General features: G+C 30.1%; 4 protein-coding genes across 8 annotated transcripts in view; 2 read left to right on the plus strand and 2 right to left on the minus strand.

The window, feature by feature from the left end:
• The window catches only part of LOC105195847, a 154,565-nt gene extending 149,055 nt beyond the window's left edge, over window positions 1-5,510 (plus strand). For all 4 annotated transcript variants that reach the window (XM_026136926.2, XM_026136925.2, XM_026136927.2 and 1 more), the window contains 3 exons: window positions 703-967; window positions 2,458-2,865; window positions 3,626-5,510. In XM_026136926.2, coding sequence (XP_025992711.1) covers window positions 703-967; window positions 2,458-2,865; window positions 3,626-4,030 — 1,078 coding nt within the window. In that variant the 3' untranslated portion in view covers window positions 4,031-5,510. The remainder of the gene's footprint in view (window positions 1-702; window positions 968-2,457; window positions 2,866-3,625) is intronic.
• Window positions 5,511-5,652: 142 nt separating this feature from the next.
• LOC105195840 (replication factor C subunit 2) lies at window positions 5,653-8,662 on the minus strand. Its single transcript, XM_011161446.3, has 6 exons — window positions 8,494-8,662; window positions 7,241-7,508; window positions 6,920-7,168; window positions 6,623-6,832; window positions 6,407-6,520; window positions 5,653-5,817 (listed from the first exon to the last, which is right to left on the minus strand). Exons 1-6 carry the CDS (start codon window positions 8,613-8,615, stop codon window positions 5,716-5,718), a joined length of 1,065 nt encoding a protein of 354 aa, XP_011159748.1. The 5' UTR covers window positions 8,616-8,662; the 3' UTR covers window positions 5,653-5,715.
• A 529-nt stretch (window positions 8,663-9,191) lies between these two features.
• Window positions 9,192-13,694, minus strand: LOC105195842 (glucose-fructose oxidoreductase domain-containing protein 1). Of its 2 annotated transcripts, none has more exons than XM_011161449.3 (3): window positions 13,566-13,694; window positions 11,586-12,132; window positions 9,192-10,492 (listed from the first exon to the last, which is right to left on the minus strand). In XM_011161449.3, the coding sequence occupies exons 2-3, from the start codon at window positions 12,070-12,072 to the stop codon at window positions 9,819-9,821; spliced, it is 1,161 nt and encodes a 386-aa protein (XP_011159751.1). In that variant the 5' UTR covers window positions 12,073-12,132; window positions 13,566-13,694; the 3' UTR covers window positions 9,192-9,818. The 2 variants fall into 2 exon arrangements, with proteins under 2 accessions (XP_011159751.1, XP_039304039.1); XM_039448105.1 differs by lacking the exon at window positions 13,566-13,694 and adding an exon at window positions 13,443-13,541.
• A 74-nt stretch (window positions 13,695-13,768) lies between these two features.
• Window positions 13,769-26,284, plus strand: LOC105195841 (phosphatidate cytidylyltransferase, photoreceptor-specific). The gene is made up of 10 exons (XM_011161447.3): window positions 13,769-14,007; window positions 18,854-18,978; window positions 19,052-19,148; window positions 19,269-19,445; window positions 19,859-20,061; window positions 20,142-20,298; window positions 22,717-22,869; window positions 22,956-23,087; window positions 23,464-23,598; window positions 23,765-26,284. The coding sequence occupies exons 1-10, from the start codon at window positions 13,930-13,932 to the stop codon at window positions 23,846-23,848; spliced, it is 1,341 nt and encodes a 446-aa protein (XP_011159749.1). The 5' UTR covers window positions 13,769-13,929; the 3' UTR covers window positions 23,849-26,284.

Below are 26,284 nucleotides of genomic sequence, written 5' to 3' on the forward strand. Positions count from 1 at the left end.
TAAAATGAAAAATCTTATATTTCAAAATTTACATACGTATATGAAAAATAAGAAATGGTGAAGACTTTCTGTATTTCCGAAAAACGTTAAAAAAAATATATATAAAATTTGTATAAAAATTTTGAGAAAAATTGTCATCAGGATAAGTTAGAATACGCGAACAAATTTTAGAAGCTTTCCTAATCAGTAGAATGTAGAATTAAATGTTAACAAAAGTTAAATAGATTGAAGCACACAAAATTTACTTAGATTTCTAAATATAGCGTAATATTTTTTTAAATATTAAATATTTAAATTAATCGAAATTTTTGGCTTCAACCTCCTGTTGCTTCTCACGGAATAACTGAAGATAATACGCATACTTTTCGCTGCGGGCGTAATCTTTTTCCAGTTCTCACACACTGTTATTCGGTACGCGTCATTAAGCCCAGTCCCGCACATAATTTCGCTTTATAATTTGATCACATAGAATGTAAAGTTATAATGAAGTATCATAATAATCGTTATCCCAAACTAAATTTTAAGGTAAGATTATATGCCGTGTATTTCGATATATGTGTGTATTTTGTAATTAAATCATAAACAAAATTTTACTTGATAATTACATTTTGACGCAAATTATGGATCATCGAAATCATTTCGAACCTTAGAATATAACGCGGTCGCAATTGCGCACGGCTTATCGGTCAATATTTTTTCCAGGATCTTGGAAGTGAACGGAAAACTGGTGGTAGGAGCGGGCAGAAGCGACCTGGCGCGTCTTCTGGCTGTTACGCCCGACGCTGCGCAAATAGTGGTCCTTCGAAAGGGCGAGTCCCTCGCGGCGTTGCGCACTCTGCGCTCCGATAATCTCAGACTGACGCACAGGATCGGTTATCTCGAGGAGCAGGTCAGGGATCTCCTGGCGCCGAGCAGGACCGAGGTCCCCACCGAGGAGCCGCCACCGAGTCGTCAGGAACATGTGCAGGTAAACGCTGACGCATTCGAGATGAATCAACACGCCTCGTCCCTTTAGAATAAGCATTTGTATCAACGAGATTTCTTGAATTGCAATCGCTTTTCAGTCGCGATCTCAAAATTCTGATTTTATTATAAACTTTTATTATAAGTTTTTAATACTTATACACTTTAAAAAATTAATGTAACTCAAAAGAAAGTAAATTCATAAAGACTACACTTAAAGATGTATGGATCATATTTCGAAACGTTACCAAAAATATGAAAATTTTATAGAATATTCTAGTATGATAATATTAAGTATCCGTGTAAAATTTAAACACAATTCACTTATCGGTTTAGTAGTGATTTAATTTTTTATTTACTCTTGGTTCTTATGTAAAATCGCGTTTTTCAGTACTTATTTGCAAATTTGATGGGGAAGTATCCCAGTACACGGAATTGGATTGAACATTTGTAATCCATTTTAATTAATTTGAATACATTTTGGATTAAAAAAAAAAACAAAGTCATTTCAAACCTATGTCATCGATTAAAATAGATTGAATAACCCGTGAAAACTTCTTTTAGATTGAAAAAATAAAAATTACTTTATATCAATCTCGCTTCATGAATTAAAACGGGTTATATGGTCCGCATAATTTTTTTGAATTGAAAAAAAAATGGAAATTCAGTAATTTTGATCTCACTTGGATTAAAATGTATTCGAGGAATTTTCAAATTATAATTAGATAGAAATGGATCCGTGTGGTCATTGTCCATTGAATCCAAATTTTTGATTTTTTGAATCTATTTCTTTCCAGTTTAAACATTTTGAATCTATTTTCGTTTGCTAGGATTATTACCAACTAAATCAAAATTTTTACATATACTAATAAAACTCTAATAAGTATTTATGCAAAAATTAATTTAGATTCACTTACTCATTTATGGTAAAAGTTATTTATTTAAAACTGCGGCAAAATATAGTAATTTTCGCTGTAAAAATCATTATAAATCATTATAAATCAAATTTTTTATTGTTTTCTTCTTTATAGCTCTAAGCTAGTTTCGGGGTCAAAATTCGAATATTTGCGATTAAAATTTTTTGTTGTTGATTAAGAAAAAAAAAGAATAAATATAGAGATTTTTTTAAATTTTGATTACTTTAGCTCATACTGTGTAGTCAAAACATTCTTAAAAATACAAATATAATAATATCAAGCCATTATAATAAAGCTATAATATTGGAATAATACTGATATTAATGAAAATCTTTTACATAAAATATTTGTACTGTTTTTTTTATTTATATATTCAAATCTTAAATATCTTCAATTTCTCTTAAATATACTCGCTAAGAAAATAGTGCTAATTGAATGAGACAGAAAAGGATATAATTAGAAGAAATGAGAGATGTTATGCCATTGAATGTTTAATTAGGTTTTCACAATTAATCATAGTTAACGTTAAATTGATTTGGAATTCAATTGGTTAATTTGAAATTCAATTTTCTCATAGGTTTTCCAAAAAGGGCCTCAAGTGACAGCACTCGTAGCGAATCTACCCGGTCTCAACGTGAGAAGCTGCACGGAATTACGGCAGAGCCTACCGACCGTCCGAAGTAGACACAGTGATCACTCTAGGCGCCTGACGGATTCCAGGAATCAGCGCGAGCTCGACTTCTCGTCCGATGGAGTCGCGAACAGCCATCACAAGTCTCGGAACCGGCAGAAACACCAGGGACTTCAGCTGGCGAGGTCGACGGCCAGTCTCGACTGCAAACAGTTACCGATGCAGTCGCAGATGCAGCGTCGAAGATCACCACGCGTCGAATCCGCTATGGAGCACTTGCATAAGAGTCGCAAGAGCAGTTCGCAGCTGCAGTCCCTGGAATTCGACTCCGAACCGACATACTATCGTTTACAGGTACAAAGTGAATCTGTGAATTGCAAGAGAAAAGATATAAGTGAAAATTTTCAGACGTTTAATGTCTTCAACATATTATAAAAAAAAATAGACTGCCTGTATTTTTTTAGGGTTGGGTAGTAATTAGTTAAAAAGTTAAAAGTTAAATAATAAAGTTAAATAATAAAGTTAAAAAGTTGACAACTTCAAATTTAACTTAGTTAATTTTAAATGATTTAATTTGTAACTTTAAGTAGTTATTTTTGGAATACATAAACTTTAATTTATTAACTACTGTTTTCTTCATTTCAAAGGCTACGTTCCGTTTCACGCATGATGCGCATGATGTATCATTTTGTTCTTGTTTAACATTTGGGGAATTACAAGAATAAAATGATGTGCCATGCGCATTATGCGTGAAACAGAACGTAGCCAAAATTTATCTATGTAAAACCAAAAATTGTAAAAAAGTACATTCACAAATAAAAAAAACAGTATTTTCTTGTTATTTCATATAAATTTAATTTACAATAAAATATTAAATTTATTTGATGATCTATATTATAAAATTGCTTTGAATAATCTAACTTTAAAAACTCACGAATGTCTGATTTAATATGAATAATGCTTTTCAAACTTAACTTTTAATTTAACTTAATTTAATCTTGACATAACTAGTCAGTTTTTTGTTTGTGTAGCTTTTAACTTAATTTAGTTATAAAAATATATGTATATTAATTTATTCAGTTCTGCCTTTTGTTAACTCTCCTTATACTTTTAGGATTCCCAATCTCGTGCCTCTGAGAATTCTGAAGTGTCAGTAGTGTACAGCTCTCAGGAGACGAAGACTCGTCCGGCGCCGCCGAAGAAACCGCTGCGGCTCTCCCTGCATCGCGCAACGAGTCTTCAGTCCGTAGAAAGCGCGCCACCGGCCGCGCCACAACATGACGTGGCGCGAAAACCGACGAAGAGGAACCACCGTGGTGATCCACCCATGGAGAAAACTGCGTTGCGGCCCGAGATAAACGGGAACGCGAACGCAAGCTCTCAGGAATCTCACGCCAATCCGCCGCAGCCGCCTCCGAGGACGCCCTCCAGAGCGGAATCGTGTCAGAGCGCCCTACGATGGCCCTCTCCGAAGCCGAGAGCGCACTTAACATCCGTGCCAATGGAGAAGTGGTGCTAAACGTTGGAAATTTGAACGTTTCTCGGACAAGGGAACGAGAGAAAGGAGGAGAAAGGAAGAAGCGTAAGTGATTTCCGAGGCAGCTGGAAATTTTGAAAGCGCAGCATTGCATCGACATTACGGTAAATTGCAAGAAAACGGAAGCAATGCGATATTATTAATGATAAGGATGGAAACGATGTACGAAGATTCCATCCAATAGATTCTTGAGACGTGTATGGTTTGAAATTTGTGTACATTGCAAACTGGTAATGCATTGGAGATGGACTTCGATCTATGCGCCAGCTTTATCAAATCCAGTGACTAGCGCATTCCACTTTGATTGTGTCTAATCACGATTAGTTCTAAGTGTATGATATAAAATACATTTACAGTATAATAATTATGGTATGTCATATTAAGGGCGCGTCATATGTCGCGAGAATAGAATCCAAGATCAATGTTTATAATAAAAGTGTTTATCCCAACTCGTCTTTTCCTACGATATCTTGCTGCACATGCTCATTTTTTAAAATGAGATATTTATCTAACTCAAGAGAATGAAAAAATATGTATAAGACTGATAAATCCCACATATATATATATATATATATATATATAATGAATAGAACTCGACTTTAAATAAAGGTAAATGCACTATCCAAATCTGAAAAGTGCGCGCCTGGAATCTCTAATGCATTTTGTATTTTAGATATATACACTCCTTTTTACTTCTAAACATTTTATCAATTGATAAAAACAAAACATAATTTTTCTAAACTCTTCAAGAAATTATATTCTTTGATGTTCAATTTTTAACAGATAAAAAATCTTAAAATTAACATTTGCAATCGGTTTATCAGATTCAAAGATCTAGTGTACATTTGGTCATATTAATTTTAAACAAATATATTGCGATTTATACGTAATGAAATATTACCCTATCTTTAGTAACTTCAATAATATAATTTAGTAAATATATCATGTCCACGTTTATAAGAAAAATATATATAATATTTGCTAATACAATTTTATGTATAAAGATGATATACAAACTCTATATATTGTATAATTTTATAATGTTAACGTTAATGTTATATTATCTACAGATTAAGTATATTTCTATCAGTAAAGTGTATAAATGTACAAAGTTATCGTGATTTGTACTTGAAATGGAATAATTAAGAGAATTTCGTGTAGAATATATTTCACAAATGTACATTCAAAAATTTATCCCGTAACGAAATCAGTTATAGTAAAAATTAACATTGAGTGAACATACAATTTTGCATAAAGTACGTTAGGCGTACATTAGAATATACTTATAATCTTTAGGACCGTAACGAAAAAACCGAGAATGTTATGGTCGTATCCGTAACTTTTTTCATATCTTTGCGATAGCCATAAATTAATATGCGAATATAAATTTTTATTTCTTAAAATTGCTAGTCCTGTCGCTACTTTCGACAATATATCCAAGTTATACATTAAAATGCACACATGCAGCGTTATTGACATTTATGAGTTGTACTGTGTGTTGGAGGTATCATAAATAAAACAACGTTTTTAGGGAAATGATTTTGACGAGATATTTTCAAACCTGACAGAATTACAAGACGGCTCTTAATATATGTAGTAATATATATGTAGTAAAAATATATAAACATATTTATTAAAGGGCAACAGAATACAATTGTTTCATACAATTATTTTGACATGCATGCGAGGCAAAGTCTCGCCACTAAAGCATGTAACTGTAACAAACTGTTGATTCCTTCTACTATTCCCATGTGTGTTATTCCAATTTCCTGTGAATATTAAGAATATTTTTGATAAGATTGGGAACGTCACTTTAAAAAACTAACAAGTTTTTTTTGTTACTTTTTGTAAAAAGCAATTCGTTATCGAGTCATTACTTTTTCATAATGTTAAAATATTTCATCAGTACTGAAAATCTGCATAAATTACATTATGTACAATACTATACATTTTCAATATTGACAATAATGGCAATGAATCAGAATGCGGTTTAAAATATAAAGTAAAAAATATTTTTCAATATTTAATTTTAATACAAAATATAAAATAAATAAAATTTATGATTGCATTTCTTGCGCACAATTATTGATCTAACACATCGATTGCATTTGTGCATTAAAAAGGTACATAAATCTATTGAATAGGGACAGAGATAATAGAAAATTAAAATAACGATAAAAGTAACGACTGAATATTCATCCGTAAAAATGTAATGACATTGCCGTTATCATTACAAAAAAAGTAACGAAAAAACTTAACGATAATGATAACGGCGTTGTAAGTAACGCTGCTATAATTATCATAAAAATGAAAACATGAGTATTGTATTGTGTTATAACATGCACCTTAATAAATTACCTTAATAAATTTTATTTTTAGTTTCTCATCCATAGCATGATTTTTACAAACTTTAAATACGTTACTGATTATATCTTCAGCTGAATATCCCATTTTCCAGAAATGATCCATTACCTAGTAAGTATAAATTATAAGTCAATAAGATATAAATTATAAATTTAACATGATATATGTAATTGGTTACACATGTATATAATTTATGAATGTATACTTTACCGTGCATGCTTTAGAAACGTCTCCCTGTACACAATTATCCAGCATGTCTTTGACTATTAAAGGATGAGGCTCATCACAGACTTTAAATACATTTTCTGCATTTACATGATTAAATCCGTTACGTGTAGACTGCAGATTATTCAAGGCTTGTCTCATGTCCCCCTGAGCTGTAAATACTATTGCTTCCATACCATCGTCTGTATAAGAAATCTGCAAATAGAATAAAGTGTTAATAATTTTGTAAATCGAGTTACTAAGTTACTAAAAGAAAGTCTCCGTCTGCAACATTTTAATTACATTCTCTTTTTCGCAGACTTCAAGAACTTTGGCCAAGACTTGGGCGTCCGTTAACTTTCCATATCTTAACATAGCGCATCGTGATTGTATAGGTTCAATAATCTCCTCCGTGTTGTTGCATGCAAGAGCAAATCTAGTTGTATGGCTGTAAATCTCCATCGTTCGGCGTAACGCTTGTTGCGCTCCATCGGTCATACTATCTGCCTCATCTAAAATAATAATTTTATGCTTTCCTTTCGGAAGATTCACCTGTAACATTAAAACAATCATATAGAAATATGAAATTACATCAAGAAAAAAGTTGGATATTTTATATCTCACCTTTTTCTGAGCAAACATTTTAATTTTATTTCTAACTACATCTATTCCTCTCTCATTTGATGCGTTCAATTCAAGTACAGCTTCTTTGAATGCTGGTCCCAACAGAGTACGAGCCAAACATAAAATCGTAGTAGTTTTACCCACCCCAGGTGGACCAGCGATGATGATATTTGGAGTATTGCCATGTTGAGCGAAGACAGCTAATCTGGATACAGTGTCCTCGTTACCAACAATGTCAGAGAATACCTGAGGCCGATATTTTTCAATCCTATACAATAACAATAATAACATCTTTATATTTATAGTCACAAACTAATTATTCAGACATAATACTGAGTTTATTTTATGCTAAAAATTCATCAAGTTATATAATTTTTCAAGAAAAATTTGATTACAAGTGAAAACCTTTGCCAGTAATATATTTTCATTAAAAGCATACTCATGTGCAAATTAAAAAGATTCACTGGCCTATTATTAATAAAATTAGATTGAAAGATATATTTAAATAAAATAATAACAGAATACTGAGATTCTACTTCATCTTTTTACTTAAATCTGAAATATGTACAAAAGATGGTGAACTTATGACAGAATAATAATAAATAAACAAAATAATCTTATACACAGTTACGAAACTAATTGTCCAAACATGCAGGATATGAAGTTTTATGTTAAAAATCAAAATGTACTTTTGATAGAAATATATCACTGGTAAGATGTCTTCACTTCCAAGTTACTTTTAAAAAGTTAAAATACTCCCAGTATCCTGTCTAGACAATTTATTTTGTTATATATAACTGATAATCGTGTGTATTTATAACTAATAATATAATTTAATATTCTTGGATTTATATTATTCAAAATTTAACAGCTGTAAGGATTTTTATGCAATTAATCAATATTGCTTATTATAAATATTACTTTTTTAAAACAATATTCAGTGAAACTTCTAGATCATTTTTAGGTAACATGTAATATTTTAGTAAATAAGTAATTGATAATAACTATATCACAACACATCCTCTCAATTTTTAAACTTATGAATTAAATACCAGTTTAAAATAACAGGATATTTTTTTAGAGTGTAATGTTACATTTTCCAATCTACCTATCTAGATTTAAACATGCTCCATTATGTTTACATGTTTACAACTACAAAATCTAGTAGAAGACAAAAGATAACCTAAATTCGTGGTAACGAGGTTATCGAAGGACAGAAATAAAATTTTCCTTAGTAGAAATTAAAAACATACCACGGTAAATTCGCAGTAGATTTGCCATCTCTTTCCTTGATTTTCGTATTATCACTTGTGCTCGTGGATGGTAAAATTTCGATCTCCATAGCTTCACTTTCAACCGCATCGTCACCTGCCATCTTCGAATTCACGTTGACTGCGCGGGTAAATAACTGCGTTCAAAAACATCAGATTTTATCCTTCTTGTTTATCGAATGTTAAACAAAGATAAAATGATATCCGGGTCTGCCCGGACAATGTTTCTGAACGCAGGCTAGGTCTGTTCGTGTTGCTCATTTTTGCTGCCGCAACATGCTGCATATGAAAAGGCACCTTGCAGCGAAAATAATCCATAAATAATCCCTTTTATGAGTAACTGAATCTAATCAACTTTTGATTTGAACTAATAGATTTATTAATGTATGTAAAAAATTGATTTATTTTGTAATACTACTTCTTCATCAAATATACATACATACTATAAAATGACATTTTTACATACAAATCAAGAGCAAATAAAAAATTAAAAATAACTTTTAAGCCAGTAAGAGAATTATATTTAAATTTTATACAAATACTTAAACTTGTAATAGAAAAATCTATAAAATTTAAAAATTTCTGATGATACCTTGAGATGTAACTTTATGCGTCTTTAATTAGCAGTGCCATGCTGTTCATGAGATTTTGATTAGATGATTTATATAAATAACCACAAATTTATGATTACATAATTTATACAAATATTTATTATTAATCATACATATATACAAAATGGAAAATTAAAGATGCTAAATCTTTTTAAGCCAAATCTTTTTTCATAGAAAATTATCTCTCTGTAACATCTTTAATTTGTCATCCCATATATGTATTGAATCAATACTTAAGCACAACCAACATTTATAAATATAAATATTTTTATACATGGATACGTATATGTACAATGAAATAATAAAATTACACAACGTTTTTCTTGCGCGAAAATGAATCAGATTAAATAAGTGATTAGGACCCGGAAATTCAAAACCCTATGTTGCACGTTGTGTACAAGTAATGTTTGCATAGTCAATTCTCGTCTACCGCGCGGTCTGTCGAACATAACACACGCATGCATGAACATAATTGACACGCAACGGTGCCTAGCGTGCTACACGGGATGTAGCACAAACTTCCGAGCCTTAGTAATAATAAATTAATCAAATGATAGAAAATTAAAAATCGATGAGATAGCTGCCTTAAAAATTACTTCACGTAATTAATATATCAATGTACAATTTTTATGTACATTAATCAAATAGCAGTACAGCAGAGTTTTTCATAATAAAAAGCCTTTGCGAAGCAAATTCTTATATCGAGATGGCTGTAGCTCTGACAGCAGCGCTCAACAAGGGATTCGGATCCGGTTCTTCTGTCAGAATGTTGACTTTGGCCCATCCACGCTGTTTATTACTTTGCCGCAGCGCGTCGATAACCGCCTGTACGTATAGGCCATCCTCAAATGTAGAAGCAGAAAACACCGGTTCTTTAATCCAGCCTCTTTTATCCTCCACTAATTGAAAAGCTTCCCTCAGCGCCGCAATCATCTTTCTTAGTCCCTTAATGTAAGGCCTAGGTATAGAGTCTGCGATCGGCAAGGATATCCCTTGCAAATCATCCGTATCACGATACAGAATTTCCTCTTGTTCACCGCGACATCCGTACAAATCTCCGCCTCGCACAATTAAATGATTTCCACCACCACATATCAGCACCTCTTGGGAGAGCTGCCCTTGCAGGTGATTGCTAAGAGTAGCCGTTACCAAAGTACCGCCGCTCAACTCCATTTGAAAGCTACAAAAATCTGGCGACGTGACGTGTCTGATGCCATTAATATACTTGGTTGTTTGAGTAAACGTCCTCACAACGGCGTGTACCCTCGACGCTCGTTGACCCATCAAATGAAAAATCAAATCTATAACATGACTGCCCACCAATGCCAGGATCCCTCCACCCATCGTATCATCGCATAGCCAATCGTACCCTGAAAAATATATTTAAATTGCTTTTAAATGCTAATTTTAATGCAATATTTTATGTAAACTTTTTGATCAATCATGCAAAATACAAGAATACTACATTCTCTCAACTGTTATACATAAAAGAAAACATTTTACAATGAAAAAACGATAACTTTTATAAAATATTGATTAATTATAAAATGATTTTAGAATCTTTTGTTTTCAGTGTTGTTTAAATTCTTAGCAATTTTATATATTCTTTTTTACATACATTTTATCTTTCATTTACAAGTATTTTCAAGATTTTATAAAATTTTTATACAATCTTAAAATTATATCAAGATTGGAAAAAATACATTTTTAAAATTAAGTTAAAATTAATAACTTATAAAATTAATTTAATTGTGTTAAAAATTGCAGAACTTGAGAATAAAAACTAACTCAAAATTGTTTAAAGTAAATTAATCTAAACAACAAAATAATTACAATTAGGATTATCTAACAAATTTATTATTTATTAATACAGTTTATATAAAATAACAAAGAATATTTTGATATGAGAATATATTTTTATATTTATAAAAAACTAATAATAATTATGAAAATTATATAAGCGTAATGTTCAAAGAGATAAAAATTTTAATTTATTATTAGAAAAAAAACTTAATAAGTTTGTTTTAAAAATAATCAAATTTGAATTTAAAAATTATCTCAATTGAAATTAAGTTATAAACTTTTAATCTTATTATTATTTAAATTTTAACTAATTACTATTCAATCCTGCATTATATACTAATCTGCCTAAAAGATAGGTCTGCGCAAATGTAGCTTAACTTTAATTCGGTTTAACCTACTTTCATTTTCTAATTATTAAAATAAAAAATATTCAAGTTAGATCAAATTAAAAGTTAAGCTATATTAATACAATCAAACCTAAGTAACTCTCTCTTCTAAATAATTAATAATATTACAGAACAACGTTCCTCTAGATAATTCAAAACATACTCAATATAGCCTACAGACAATCAATATATTATACAATATTTAATTATTGTATAATAATATTGAGCATCTGGGAGTAGCTTAAAGTTTTGTATTTGATTTCTCTGTGTTTACCATTGTGCAATAAACTTCCCATATGCACTCGTACTTCTATGACTGTAACAGGTCCACCCAAATATCCATCTTCCAATGCTTTCTTCATGTGCACAAAAGCTGGTAGGAACCTTAGGCTGTGATTGACTATGCTTATCAGCGAGGGATAATACTGTGCAGCTCGCACCATCTTCAGTGCTTCGCTCTGACTCAAGCCAGCAGGTTTGTCACACACAACATGCTTTCCTATGCCCAGAGCCTTGACAGCGATCTGGGAATGTAAGCTTGGCGAGCACATTATAAAGATTAGGTCCACGTCCTTCCTCAGGAGAACGTCATCTATGCGGCTGGTGTGAAATGGTATTTGAAGATCACTTGCCACTTCCGAGACCTCAGCCAGTGTGCGACCCCATATAGCCTCGATTCTGAAGCCCTTCTCTCTCAGGAAAGGTATGATGATCCTGACGATGCTACCCGTGCCGAACACCCCAATGCCAGGTAACGTCATTTTGAGCACGTGAAAATACTCGACGCTCTTACTTTCCTTTATTCTCTACTTGAATTTAACCTATAACACAGCGCAAACAGTCTTCATTCGGTGAAGAATGACAGTATTCCGCGGTTTATCTTCAGTTTTGCTTGCGTGTATTCAGTCGTGTGTCTTCATTTTCAGATTCTTTGAAGTTTAAACTAAAATGTAAAATTTGTTTACGACAGCAATAGTAAACCAAGATGAATGGATAAAACGAATTGCCACGATTGGCCACGATTCAACTCATTCAATATACAATAAACACACAAGGCTGATTCACACGTCAAATCAAAGTTTGTTCTTTTTTATAGGGTAATGCGATATATTTTAAGATCATGTTTATATTATAAGGTTTATAAGAATTATTTCATATCATTTACATTATGTTTACACAAATCTTTTTTGTATAGACAATACAAGCAATGTAAATTGTTATACATTGAATATAACAATACAGAAAAAAGTAATGAAGTTTTAAAATTGTTAATATATCTGATTTTAGTATTAATGAAATAAAAATATATAATATTAAAAATTAAAAAAAGAAAATATAATTTCTGATGAAATCTGAATCTTTGACGATTCGTAGATTATTGTTTACAAAAGAAGCTTTCCATCTATAAATCCATTCGAATTCCAAAATACTGAATGGCGCATTTTTGCATTTCAATCCATAATTGAGTCCAAAAACTCCGGAACTGTAATAAATTAAAGTAACGCGCGAATTCTGATAAATTAAAAGAAATTAAAATCAATTAAAATGCAATTTTCAATTTATTTGAATTTCCGTTTACTGGGAATTTTAAATTTTACAGTTTGCAATTTATAAAATTTAATCGACCGATTACATTAATTAGACAAACTTGGTGAGACTGGCCGTTATTATGAGAATTCCGATCACTTGTGTCACCGACGAGAGACTGTTAAAGACCGCTAGCCTTACGGGAGTTTGTGTGACTGTTAAATTTTTAATGATAAACTGACAATACAGTACTAATTTTATAATTTATTGTTATTTTGAAGTTTCATAGATATACTTATGTATTTGTAACCCAAAAATTCTCGATTTTTATTAAAAATTACAGTTTTGATGTTAACATCCAAGTTTGATTATCGACACCGATAATAACTGATCAAAAAGAATTACAATTTTAAAGCAATATACAATGATATTATTAAATATAAGTATGCATATTTGCTTATGAAGTATTTGTATAATAAAAAAATCAAGATTTTAATAACGTATTACTCAAATATTTGTATTAACAATCATATAGTCGATAACGTCATTGCTCTTCAATTACCGCCGGGCCCCTGGGGCCCTAGTAACGGCCTCGAAAATTTACCTAGGGTTGACGGTCTCTCGTCGGTGCTTGTGTCGATTCTTGATCGATAAAAAAAAAGGAAATGGACTTTTTCGCGTTATATCACATTTGAAAAGTTTCCATTACGACGACAAGTCTATGTACGTTTCAACGTCGATGACCGGCGATTATCATTGATTAAACGAAGTGCACCGAGCCCGCCCGAGGGTCGCCCCGGTCTCCCTTCCTTCCCTTCGCCAACACGCACGCACCCACATTCGCCAACGGCGATCGGCTGTTCGCGGTGTTCGCAAGTGCGATGCGACGCGATCGAGACGTGACGCGACGCGTGCCCGTCACGTCCGCTCCCGCACTCGGCTGTGACTTCACGAACATGTAAATACGCGCTCGCGCGCGCGCGTTCACGTATCGGCTCTCGGCTTCCTCGAGTTTCACGCTCTACTGCCGCGTCGCGGCAGCCGACAGGTCGCGCGGATTCTACTCGGCGTTTCGGCGGTGTCCGCGAACGATGTCGGAGGTGCGCAAGAGAACGACCGTCGGCGACGCGGCGTCGTCCGCAGCGGCACGGGACGTCAGCGACGATCAGGTAAATTAAAAAATTAAACGAACGCGTCATTCCTCTCCTTCCGACATTCCTTCTCCGTTTTTCGCGGCAGCCCGAAGGGGGTTTGTGGTCCCGCACACGCCAGTGTTTACGTGCAGGATCGGTCCACCACCGTTCGACGGCTATCGATCTGCGCCTTGGCGCGCGACGGACGGTTATTTGTTGATATGTATTTGACAGCTACCAACACACCATGCGCGCTATTTCTGTGTTACGGATACGTAACACGCACGTACGCAACGCGCTCTCGGTGTTCGTTTCGCGTGCACGTATGCACGCGCACGCGTGCACGCGGAACAAACAACATGTCTCCGGTTGGGGGGGTTGGGGGGACATTCGGGGGTAGATCAGCTGCGCGACGAGCGACGGAGTGAACGGTTTAAAGCAGCGGAGGTATACGGTATACTGTACATGTACAATATAACGGCGTCGATGATTTCTCTGTTTAGGAACAAAGTCGAGTCTCATATGAGATTCACATGACTGCGTTTTCTTTCGTCTCCTTGGGGGACGGGAAGAAAAATGAGTGAAACTTTTAACCTTTAACGCGCGCGTGTTTGTTCACATTCTTTCACGCTTCCGCTTTGTCCCTCTCTGGTTTCATGACGATCGTGACGTTTAGTCGATGCCTTTTAATTAGAAAATGTGCCCTCGCGTGTCGCCGATGCGTTTTAATTCGCCGCGAATGTTTTACTTTTACGTAACAGTATCTGTTCTGTCATTTCCTTGGCGGAAAGCGATTCTACGCGAATTTAAAAAATGCTAACAAAGATCTGCTCTCCAGCAAACGAAAATTGATTGAAACAGATGGAAATGAATACATTTCGACATTTTCAAATTCGCGCTTTTTTAAATCTATTTAAATACAAAAGTAATATAATGGAGACATGAATCCATCCGAATTCAAAATCATGAATAGCGCATTTCAATCCATTTCAATCCATTTGAATTTAAAAATATTTCGGGATTCTAAAGCGCAAACTAGAATAAACGAAAATAAACGAAAATGAATTGCAATTTTAATTCATTCGAATTTAGTTCCATTTGCTGGGACTCGAATTAGAACACTTTTCTAAATTTTTATAAATTCTTGTATGTTTCTACTGCGTCGTTTCGATTTTTACGAATTTCTCGGTGAAACTACGTCAAACTATAATGAATTACTATTTTACACTTATCTAAGTGACTTACTTCTATGAATAATTACAAAATTTTGCTAAAAATAGAAACTTGTAGAAATTATTTTTTTCTAAAAATATTTACTTTTTGTAGAAATATGTATTTAATTATTTAAATTAACAGAGGTATTTTAATTCTAATATTTTAATTTACTGCGAATATTTTATTTCTACGTAACAATATTGTTTTATCTTTTCCTTGTCGGAAAAAATTTAAAAAAATACTGCAAAAATTTACGTGAAAATACTAGAATTGGAACACTTTTCTAAAAGTTCGTATTTTCTATTCCGTCGTTCCTATGATTTCTACGAATCTACTCGGTGAAACTACTGCATCGAACTACAACGAACTGCAACATACACATTTCTAAGCTTGTTTCCTGGCGGAAATAATTTCTATGAATAAGTGCAAAGTTCTACTAAAAACAAAAATTTGTAGAAGTCATTCTTTTTTTATAAAAATATTTTTGTACGTGGCAATATATATTAAATTATTAAAATTAAGTTCCAATAGCACTTTCCTCTAGCACTTTTTTTAGAAATTTTGGTTGCATTTCTTAAATTTATATAGAAATTTGTAGCACTATTTCCTCCAGGCTTGAATCCGTTTTACATCATATTCAACAAAAAATGGTTGCGTTCAGCAGAAAAAACAGCTTAATAAGTGCTTGATGACTCTTTAATACGATTCATTTATATACTTAGAACTAGCAAGGAAAGCATTAAAATTCATTACTAAGTAATTATTAAGTTTTTTTCTACTGACTGCAGTATTAATACTTTCTGTAGCTGTTAAATAATTTAACGATTGAGTGAGAGCTATAATAACCTTGGTAAAAAAACTTTTCTCAGAATACAAATTGGAACATTTTTCAGAAATACTCAGAAAGTCTACATTTTCTCTTAGAATTTTTCATACATATAAATTTTGAAATATTCTAAGATTTCTCATCTCATAATTTCTAAAACATACTTTTAACTTTTTTAAATTTTATAACATTCTATCAGAAATTACAGTACAAAAATTCTTGTAAATCTTAGGACAGTTTGTAATTAATATGTATGAAAAATTCTGAGAAAAAATGTAGACTTTCTGAGTATTTCTAGAAAGTGTATCACTTTATAAAAAAATTTGAGAAAGTTATAACAGGATTATACAGAGGTTCTGAAAGATCCTGAGAAAAATTTTTGCCAGAGAATATGAAACAATATCTACAAGTGTGTTTTTACATGTTTGTTTTAATAAATATTTGGGATATTTATTAATATGTAATATTTAATATTAATATATTTTTATTAACATGTAATATTAATGAAAGATATTTAAAAAATATATACAGAGAGATTTTTTGTAACCGTTGAATAACTTGGAAATAAAAGGATTAATATTTATAAAGTAATATTTACAAGTGTTTCTTATATCGGATTTATGAGAAAGGGCCAAGAATCTGAGAATAACTAATAAGATGAATAATTAATTTATTAATCTACTAATTTGGTGACTAGAAAAAGTAAAAGAAACATTTTATCCTTTAAATCATAGTAAACATAAAATAAAGATTTATCATTTAATATAATAAAGATTAACCGTTAATAGTAATAAAGCAAGAAGCAACATCGACTGTCAGATACATCAATATAAGAGATAAAAATAAGTACATAAGTTTAAGATAAACGAAGTATATATCTTTTTCCTTGTAAGTTGAATCATAAAAATACGTTAAACAATAAATGTGATGTCCAATAATTCTTCGTTGATAAGCGAAAAAGATGCATTATCAGAGTATAGAATGTGACGAAATAATGAGAATAGTGTAAAATTTATGCAAAAGTTCTAACGGTTAAAATGAAAAAAAAAAAATAATAATAAAACGTTTCTGCTTCAGTCAATAAAGCGGTACGTTTCTACTTTACTTAGCCAACATCAGCCGTCGATAAAGCAAAAAATTAATTCACATACTTAATTACAATAAACCGTTGGAATAGATAGTCAAAGAGAAAAAATTGGACGCGTAGTATAAATAAATATATACAATATAAATAATAATGAAAGTGCTATGTGGATTAAAATTGATATACTGTAAAAATCGTTTTTCATAGTAAATTGGTTACGATTAAATGAAGTTAGTAAATTAAAAATGAAACATGGTTCTTCAAAGGAGGAAAAAGTGGAGTAATAATTTTGTTTAACTCACATCTTAATAAAGCTCGTTTTTTTATTCTTTTTTGCTAATTTTTGAACGTAAGTTGATCTTTATTTGTAACTATTTGTAACTATTGAATAATTAGAGAATGAAAGTGTTAAAATTTATGAAATAATATCTAAAAGTATTTTCTACATATGTTTATTTTAATACTTGGGGATATTTATTAATATATAATATGTAGTGAGAGATGTACGTATTTAATGAGATGTGTATACAGGTATCCCTCTAACGACGGAGTTTCATTATGCTTCGATCGTAAATCGAATTAATTGTAAGTCGAATAGCACTTATATTTCGTGTAAATAAAACAATATGCACACACAAAATAATAATTTTGTTTTACTGAAAACATTATTGACCTATATTTAGGAAATAACAAAACAAATTTTTTTTAAGGATTACAATTCTCAATATAATATTTGCTATTATAAAAATAATATTTGTGGGATATTTTAGTTTGAAGAATCATTTTAAAGGCTGTTTTTATGAATTTTTTTGCTCTGAACTAAAAACATTTAGAGTAGTGATGTTTAGATACATGTTTACTTCTTTAACTTTATAAAAGTTTAATTTTTAGTTTTTATTAATATTCTTATTATTAATACAAAATAAAGATATTTATAAATACAACATAATTTTAAAAATCCTGTTTATATTATAGCAAGGTTTGCTCCTTCGGGCTGATCTTACACCAACGATCCAAAGTTTATTTTAATTTACACAAATGTAGTTTTTATTAGAAATAGATTAAATAATTTTTCGCAAAGTTGAACAAAATGACGATTAACTAAATATGAAAAATGGAATTTTGCAAAATTTAAAAAATTTTTGAAAGCTGTAAAAAAACTATTCAAGATATTTAAAAAATTCTATATCTAAGCATTACGAATATTTTGCTTTAAGGCAGAGATTCAATTGTTTGTGAGAACATTTTGGGTAATATGGTGGAAAATTATTTAAGAAAAATGTATTTAAAGTTTTACAAAAGCATTATTTGGCTCATACGTCTTGTTTTTTTAAAACGTGAAAACATTAAATCATTTTAGAGTTTTATTCTTAATAGTATAAAGATTGAAAAACCGATTTTTTTAATTGATTTTTGTAATTCGTCAAACTAGATTACCCCTTTAAACACATAGATTAATTTTAATAAGCGATTAAATAACAATATTATTTTTTCTTGAAAATATGAGTTTTTAACATACTATTTGGTATTATGAAATTAATATTTTATTTAGACTACTGATTAACGAGTGTTTAATCAGTGTTTTATTTTAATTTACTAGTTAATTTTTAATCAGTATGACTAAAAATGTCAGTCATAAGTTCGAAAAGTAAAGTAAATTCGTAAGTCAAGGTAAAGTCGTAAGTAGAGGGATACTTGTATCACGTTACGGCAAATTCAGTACTTTATGCTGATAATTGTTTTCATTTTTTTCTTAGAAGGAAGATGTTGAATCTGAAGATGATGCGAAATTGGAGGTAGAGGATTTAGCAAAGACTCTACCTCAAGGAACTGACCATACCCCACATATTTTAAGTTCCATTCTTTCCGGTCTTCCAGATCGGTAATATATCATTCCTTTCGCGTAATCATTTCGTCATAATTTTATGAAGTTCTAACATTGCGATCTTTTGCAGTTGGCGAAATTGGATAATAAGAACTATTTTTACTTGGTTCATGATAGCCGGATTTTGTCTCATTATTTATGGAGGTCCATTAGCGTTGATGATTACGGCAAGTTTTCCTTTAAATATTCGTACAATTATAATTAAGTAATACGATAAATAATTAGGTAATATTTTTGTATGTATATGTATGTACAAAATTAATATGTATTTATATTTCTTTTTATAGACGTTGATTGTACAAGTGAAATGCTTCGAAGAAATCATTAATATTGGATACGCTGTATACAGGATCCATGGTCTACCATGGTTCAGATCTTTATCTTGGTATTTTTTGATAACTTCAAATTACTTTTTCTATGGAGAAAACTTAATGGACTATTTTGCAGTGGTGATCAATCGAACAGTAAGTGTAAATTCCTTCGATTCAGATTATGTAGAAACTGTGGAATCATAAAATTTGTTTAAAAAAATATTAATTTCCTTGCAAAGTTGATTTACACACGGGTTACATGCTCCTATAAATTTTTATTGTTATCCTATTTATTTGTGATGTTTTCAGAAAGAGAAAAGACTGTTTGTAAAACGCATCTATATATCATCAATAGCATTAGTTTAAATCAATAGCAAAACCTTGACAAGCCTTATCTCAATACTTTTGTTATGGCTTCATCATTCTGTGAGGCTTCTTTATTAAAAATATTTAATATAGACGTAATAGAATGAAAAAAAGGAATAAGAATATGTTAAATTAGCACACATTATATACGCACACAACATGCATAATGAAAATAATAATTCAATTTTTATTATCTTTAGGGATATCTACGTGTGCTTGTTACATACCATCGATTTATCTCATTCTGTCTTTATATTGTTGGCTTCGTATGGTTTGTACTTTCACTCGTGAAAAAATATTATATGAAACAATTCTCCCTATTTGCTTGGACACATGTTGCATTACTTATTGTTGTGACACAGAGCTATCTTATCATCCAGAATATATTCGAAGGATTGATATGGTACATATATTTTCCATCAAAATTTACATTACATAAAATATATATGTATTTATTTTATTAATTATGTCAATTGTCTTTAGGTTCATTGTACCTGTTAGTATGATTGTCATAAACGATGTGATGGCATATATGTTTGGCTTCTTCTTTGGACGAACACCATTAATAAAATTATCCCCGAAGAAGACTTGGGAGGGTTTTATTGGTGGTGGTATTTCAACGGTTATACTTGGATTAATGGTAATGTATTTCACGTGCAAATAGCAATAAGATCAGTACGATTATCATATGTCAGGGTTTTTTTTTAAAAAGATTGACTCGTGGAGTTTTTAGGGGATTTTACTGGGTTTTTTTTTTTAAAAAAAACCCACGAACAAAAAAAAATTTTTTAATTTTATAAAAAGTGTATAAATTTTTTCACATTTTTTATATTATATAAATTTGTACTCATTTCTTTTATACTTTACTTGTTTGTATCATTCCTATTATTTTTATTTTATCTCCCTTTTTTAAATTTAAGTCATCATAATCTTCTGTATTGAAGTTTGATACGTGAACTTCCAATTTGTATCTTCCATCAGTTATTGAACCGCAACCTATCTTTTTATTTAATTTATTATATAATGTTACAAAATTTGTTTTGATATAACCTTCTATCACTATAATAATTATTTATTGTTAAAGAAGAATTTTATTTTATATTAAAATGTTAATGTGATGCATTAAAAAATGTGATGTATTGTATAATTAGTTTTTGTTAATATTATCGACTTTATTTATATAATAAATTGATAAACCTGAGAAACTTACTGACTCTTGTTGTTGTATTCAAAATTTCCGAAAAATTAACTTCTGGTTCTATCAGATTTAATGTGTTTTCAAATTTATATTTTCCTAAACATGAAATTCGAGTACTTAATAAGATTTGTAATTCATAATTAACATTTCCATTATTAAATTGAGTTGCTTTTGGTGGAGAATGTGCACCGTCTAAATAAATAATCTGTTAAAAAATGATCAAAATAATTTATTAATTATGCGACATTTATAATATACGTATGTCGTACATGTATGTATACATACATGGATATATAAAGAAAATAAAGTGCATGATGAAAACACCTACATAATTTGATTTTATGTGAGATTCCACCCGGTCAATTTTGTCATTCCAAGATATAACTTGGACACGGAAGTGTTGCAATTCCTTTCTTTAATTTCGTTACTCCCATTGCCATATTTTTTATATCTACCTTCTCTTTTATTACCTTCTGTTTTTTTTTTTCGAGAGAGAGAGAGAGAGAGAGAGAGAGAGGAACTGGATGCACAGCATACACATATTTAAATCTTTCTCTTATAAGATACAAATTGGAAGTCACGTATCAAACTTCGATACAGAAGATTATGATGACTTAAATTTAAAAAAGGGAGATAAAATAAAAATAATAGGAATGATACAAACAGGTAAAGTATAAAAAAAATGAGTACAAATTTATATAATATAAAAAATGTGAAAAAATTTATACACTTTTTATAAAATTAAAAAATTTTTTTTTATTTGTGTGCACCAATTACCATATCTATCCCAATTTATTAAAATATTTATACTTTTAACTAAATATATATTTTTTATAATAAATCTACATAATTACATGGACATTTTTTCCCATTTTTAATTTAGTATATTTAGTATCACACACACACACACACGCACGCACGCACGCACACACACACACACACACACACACACACACACACACACACACACACACATCTTTAGTTATACTTAATTATAACTGTATTACATACATACATATACATAAAGTTTATGTTAAATCAATAATAATAAAAAAATAAAAAAATTGTTTTTATTAATTTATGTAAAATTTTTCTGAACTTGATTAACTTTTTAATTTTTTTTATATTTATTTAAATATAATATAATATACATTCATCATCAGAAGCTCTATAGCGCGCGCGTAGCGCGCGCTTGTTTTGTTCTAGTAATTAAAAAAATTTGTTATTTAATTGATGATTTTATCATGAAGTTATTTTGATTTAATTTTTTTTAGTAATTAATATAACAAACGTACATATTTATATAAAGGATATTTCATGTCAAATCCATAAGTCTGTGGAGTAGACTATTTTTTATTCAATTTATTTTTTTTACAAAATTCAATCATGTATAAAGTCTTAAAATGTTCGCTACATAGATTTTTTGTAAATTTACTATAAAAATGAAATTTCAATTTATATTTGATATTTTATCTACAATAATAATATTTAAACAAGTATGAAAATTAAAACAAAAATTTAACAATTTTTTTAATTCTTTAAAAAAAATTTAAATGATTTTTATGATTTTAAAGATTTTTTTTTAATGACTATGTATCCGTTTTCTTTATCAATTTTACCTTGTATTTCTTATTTTATTTGTAATAGATATTAAATTATATTTATATTAATTATTAATTAAATTATATTTATATATTTATATTACATTTATATTAAATATTTCATTCATATTATTATTAAATTTTAATTGGATTGTTGGGTAGATTTTTTAAGAGGAATTTCTTTAAGTGGGTCTAGCCCAATAAAACTTGGTGGCCTATCTCGTCAAATTCTAGTTCTAATGTAATATTGTTTGTTCAGATGTCCTACGTTATGTGTCAGTACCGTTATTTCGTCTGTCCTATCGAGTACAGCGAAACTCTGGGAAGAATGACTATGGATTGCGAACCGTCGAGCTTATTCCAGCCACAAGAGTATACATTGCCAAGCAGTCTTCAAGTGATATCAAGAATGGTAATGCATCTGTATATATGGAATATTTTAATTATTTATTGTGCAATATGAATGGATTCTTAATTATTTTTTTTTAATACACACAGTTAAATGGAAAGTCTACCTTGACATTGTATCCGTTTGTTCTACATTCGTTGTCGCTGTCAACATTCAGCTCTGTAATTGGTCCGTTTGGAGGATTCTTTGCTAGCGGATTCAAACGAGCGTTCAAAATTAAGGTAATTGAATATTATATTACGACCTGTATATACTTACAATTAGATAAAACGAGGGTCTACCTTTGCGAATTTTTTGCGAAATTATGTTCATTTTATTGCAAAGATTTTTTAAACTTGTGCATTTAAATTTTATTTAAGAAATGATATAAAATGGCGTCACTAGTCAAGTTTTCCTAAATCATGTTTTTAAAAATGCATGATTATAATATGTTAAATCATTATATCGAATGGCCATTTTACATACTTTTTTTAGGCATTAAAAATTAACTTGACGTTGAATTTGTTATTGCAGTTTAAATGTTTTAGTTTTTGTCGCAGTCAAGAAATGAGTAAAAATTTATAGTATAATTATCATTTTCTTTTTATGGCTTTGCAGGATTTTGGTGATGTAATTCCCGGTCATGGTGGAATAATGGATAGATTTGATTGTCAATATTTAATGGCAACATTCGTGAATGTCTATATTTCTTCATTTATTCATACTGCATCGCCTCAAAAACTATTACAGCAGGTAAATGACAGACAACATAACAGAACATAACAGAGATAACAGAAAAAATTGTATGTTTTATAATAAAAGTTTTGTCGGTATTAATTTTTTCTTTGCATTATATATTAATATGACAAAGAATAAGTAAATGTATTTCTTTAAAGCGTATATACCTTCTAATTTACAGGTTTACAGCCTGAAGCCAGAACAACAGATGCAACTTTTCCAAACGCTAAGAGATTCGTTGGAAAATAGGGGTATGCTAAATTAATATTTAAATAGTAAAATTAATATTTTTTTAATTTGAAAATATTTAATGGCATAACTGCTGCAGGGATTATTTTTAATCTGGGAAATATTAGAAAAGATTTCTCGTAGTCTTTTTTAATGTTTCAGCAGACATACACAGATGACAATGCAATCAGTATCAAATAATTATAATAATTTGTTAATTCATGACGAGGAAGTTTATTTTATAATTTGTAGACTATAAGGGTCATATCATAAAGTGATGGGACTGTCTAATTGAAAATCGACGTGGCCAGAGATGAGATATTTTTTCCTAATCTCATTTTTTATTTCTTATGTATACTTTCTTTTTTATTAAAAATAAGGTGAATTTTGATATTAGAAAGAGTCTTCTTTAATAAACTCGGTTTTTTAAGGATTCTTCACGGATTTCGTATTATTAAGAACTCGTATATTTATACACCAGAATTATGATGCACAAGTCATGAACATCAAAGTAAAAATTGCAATATGCCACTGTGATTAACTCTGGTCTAAAATAATCAGTTGGATAGATCTATCATAATTTTAACTATTTTCGTGCATTCCACGTTAGATAGTCTAATTTCTATCGAATGCGATAGTTTATATTAAACTACAGAGCATCGTTGGAGATATGAGATATTTTTGTCTAAAAAAATTAACCAAAGAAAACCGCAGTATAAAGATCCTGTGTTATACATAGCAGCATTTATGCGAAATTTTCTCCATTTTCTAAAATACTTGTTTATCGTTTTTGATTAGGTATTACAAAATACCGACTAAGAGAACGAAATACTATTTTTATGTAATATATTCTATTTAAACGAGATACTTTTACTTATAATAAGCAGATCTCAGTAGTTTCTATTTGTAATTGCATTGTTATAATTGCATTTAAATCCGATACAATAGAAACGAATCTCGTTTGTACATATGCGTTATATATACGTTTGTTCTTTTACGAATTGATGTAAAAATGTTAATGATTCTATGAATAATCTTCATTTCAAGGCGTTCTTTTTGTAAAATTTTGTTTTTGTTAAAATTGTAATGTTTATTGCTATGTATAAGGGAAAATACCTTGTCGTAAATGTATGTTACGTATACATAGTTAATGTTGTTGGGTAAACGGTTCTATTTAGGAGTTTAGCATTATGCTTTCTTCTTTTTTGTATCGCATATATCATATTTGTTTAGCAGCAGTAAAACAAAAGAGTAGTCATTATCTCTAAACTATATTCTAATAAAGTTATTTGTGTGTCTATTTTATACATACAATTATTATTATTTTTATTTATCATTGTAGTATATGCGAAAACCTAAAAATTTGAGTGGAAGATGTTCAATAACGATGGATGAGTCTTCTTTTGAAAATTTTCAACAATTGTACGTTTGAAAATTATGTTTAATCACACGATTCAAATTACTTCCGATTAAAATAACAGAAATTTTGAAAAATTCTGAAAGTTTTGGAAAGAAAAAATCCTCGAAATATTTAAATATTTGAAACGTTGAAAATTCTTACGAACTAAATTGTTATCTGTGTATAAAATAGGAAGTAAATGAAAATAATAATCTAAAATGTAAAGAAGAAATATATTTTCAAGATACTCATGGCTTTTAAAAATCATTTGATTTTGTACGGTATCTGAAATAATTCAAGCCTTGTATATTGCAAGTGTTCCGAGTTTAAACTATAAAGTATTGGATATTGCATTTAAGTAAAGATCTCAAAATTTTTCTGCCGTCTAAATGTATATATTCACAAATTTCATGCAACACAATGCAAAATGTCTTGCCAGTTTATGAAAATATTTGTAAGAAGCTGCTTAATATTCGTAAATTGTATGAATCATTTAGTCACTGTTACCGTGATTGTAGTACTTACGTTGCACCCATAATGCTAAACTTCACAATCTTGCGATTTATATATAGCACACAGTGAGAAAGATTATATTATAGAAATAATTATTCAGGCAAAATCAATTTCTATTTATTAATCGCCATTTCTATCAATTGGGAAATAGGACAAGTGAATTAATAAATGGAAATAAATCTGTCTACCATGTTTGTATGCGTATAGCAAATAATTCTATGGTGTACCATTTAATTGAAGGAAACGTGTGGTCAGATTACCATGATTATCTGATTTGTTTTACCATAAGATACGTGGCAACATCTAAATTGACACTGATGAGAAATTATTAACGATAAGAATTCGTCTAAATAACAGATGTTAGTTAAAATTATTTTACTGTACTCCCCGATTAGTTTCAATACGATGTCGATAATTGTGCCAATCATGCTTGACAAATATAGATATTACGTGTATTCTAAATCACATGCACCTAATTGATGTGGCACAATCAAAAGTAGTTCTCTGTGATTAGATTAATGTAAAATTATGTATAGTATAAATTGTGCATTATATATTGCT

This window comes from Solenopsis invicta, chromosome 4, assembly GCF_016802725.1.
Source record: "Solenopsis invicta isolate M01_SB chromosome 4, UNIL_Sinv_3.0, whole genome shotgun sequence".
In the NCBI taxonomy this organism is placed as follows: Eukaryota; Metazoa; Arthropoda; class Insecta; order Hymenoptera; family Formicidae; genus Solenopsis; species Solenopsis invicta.

Coding starts and splice junctions, on each gene's coding strand:
- LOC105195840 (XM_011161446.3), bottom strand. CDS start 8,615: ATGGCAGGTGACGATGCGGTTGAAAGTGAAGCTATGGAGATCGAAATT. Junction 7,169..7,240: donor AAATGTTTGCTCAGAAAAAG/GTGAGATATAAA, acceptor TTAATGTTACAG/GTGAATCTTCCGAAAGGAAA. Junction 6,833..6,919: donor AAGTCTGCGAAAAAGAGAAT/GTAATTAAAATG, acceptor TTCTATTTGCAG/ATTTCTTATACAGACGATGG.
- LOC105195842 (XM_011161449.3), bottom strand. CDS start 12,072: ATGACGTTACCTGGCATTGGGGTGTTCGGCACGGGTAGCATCGTCAGG. Junction 10,493..11,585: donor GGGAAGTTTATTGCACAATG/GTAAACACAGAG, acceptor TATATTTTTCAG/GGTACGATTGGCTATGCGAT.
- LOC105195841 (XM_011161447.3), top strand. CDS start 13,930: ATGTCGGAGGTGCGCAAGAGAACGACCGTCGGCGACGCGGCGTCGTCC. Junction 19,446..19,858: donor CAGTGGTGATCAATCGAACA/GTAAGTGTAAAT, acceptor TATTATCTTTAG/GGATATCTACGTGTGCTTGT. Junction 23,599..23,764: donor CTCAAAAACTATTACAGCAG/GTAAATGACAGA, acceptor TCTAATTTACAG/GTTTACAGCCTGAAGCCAGA.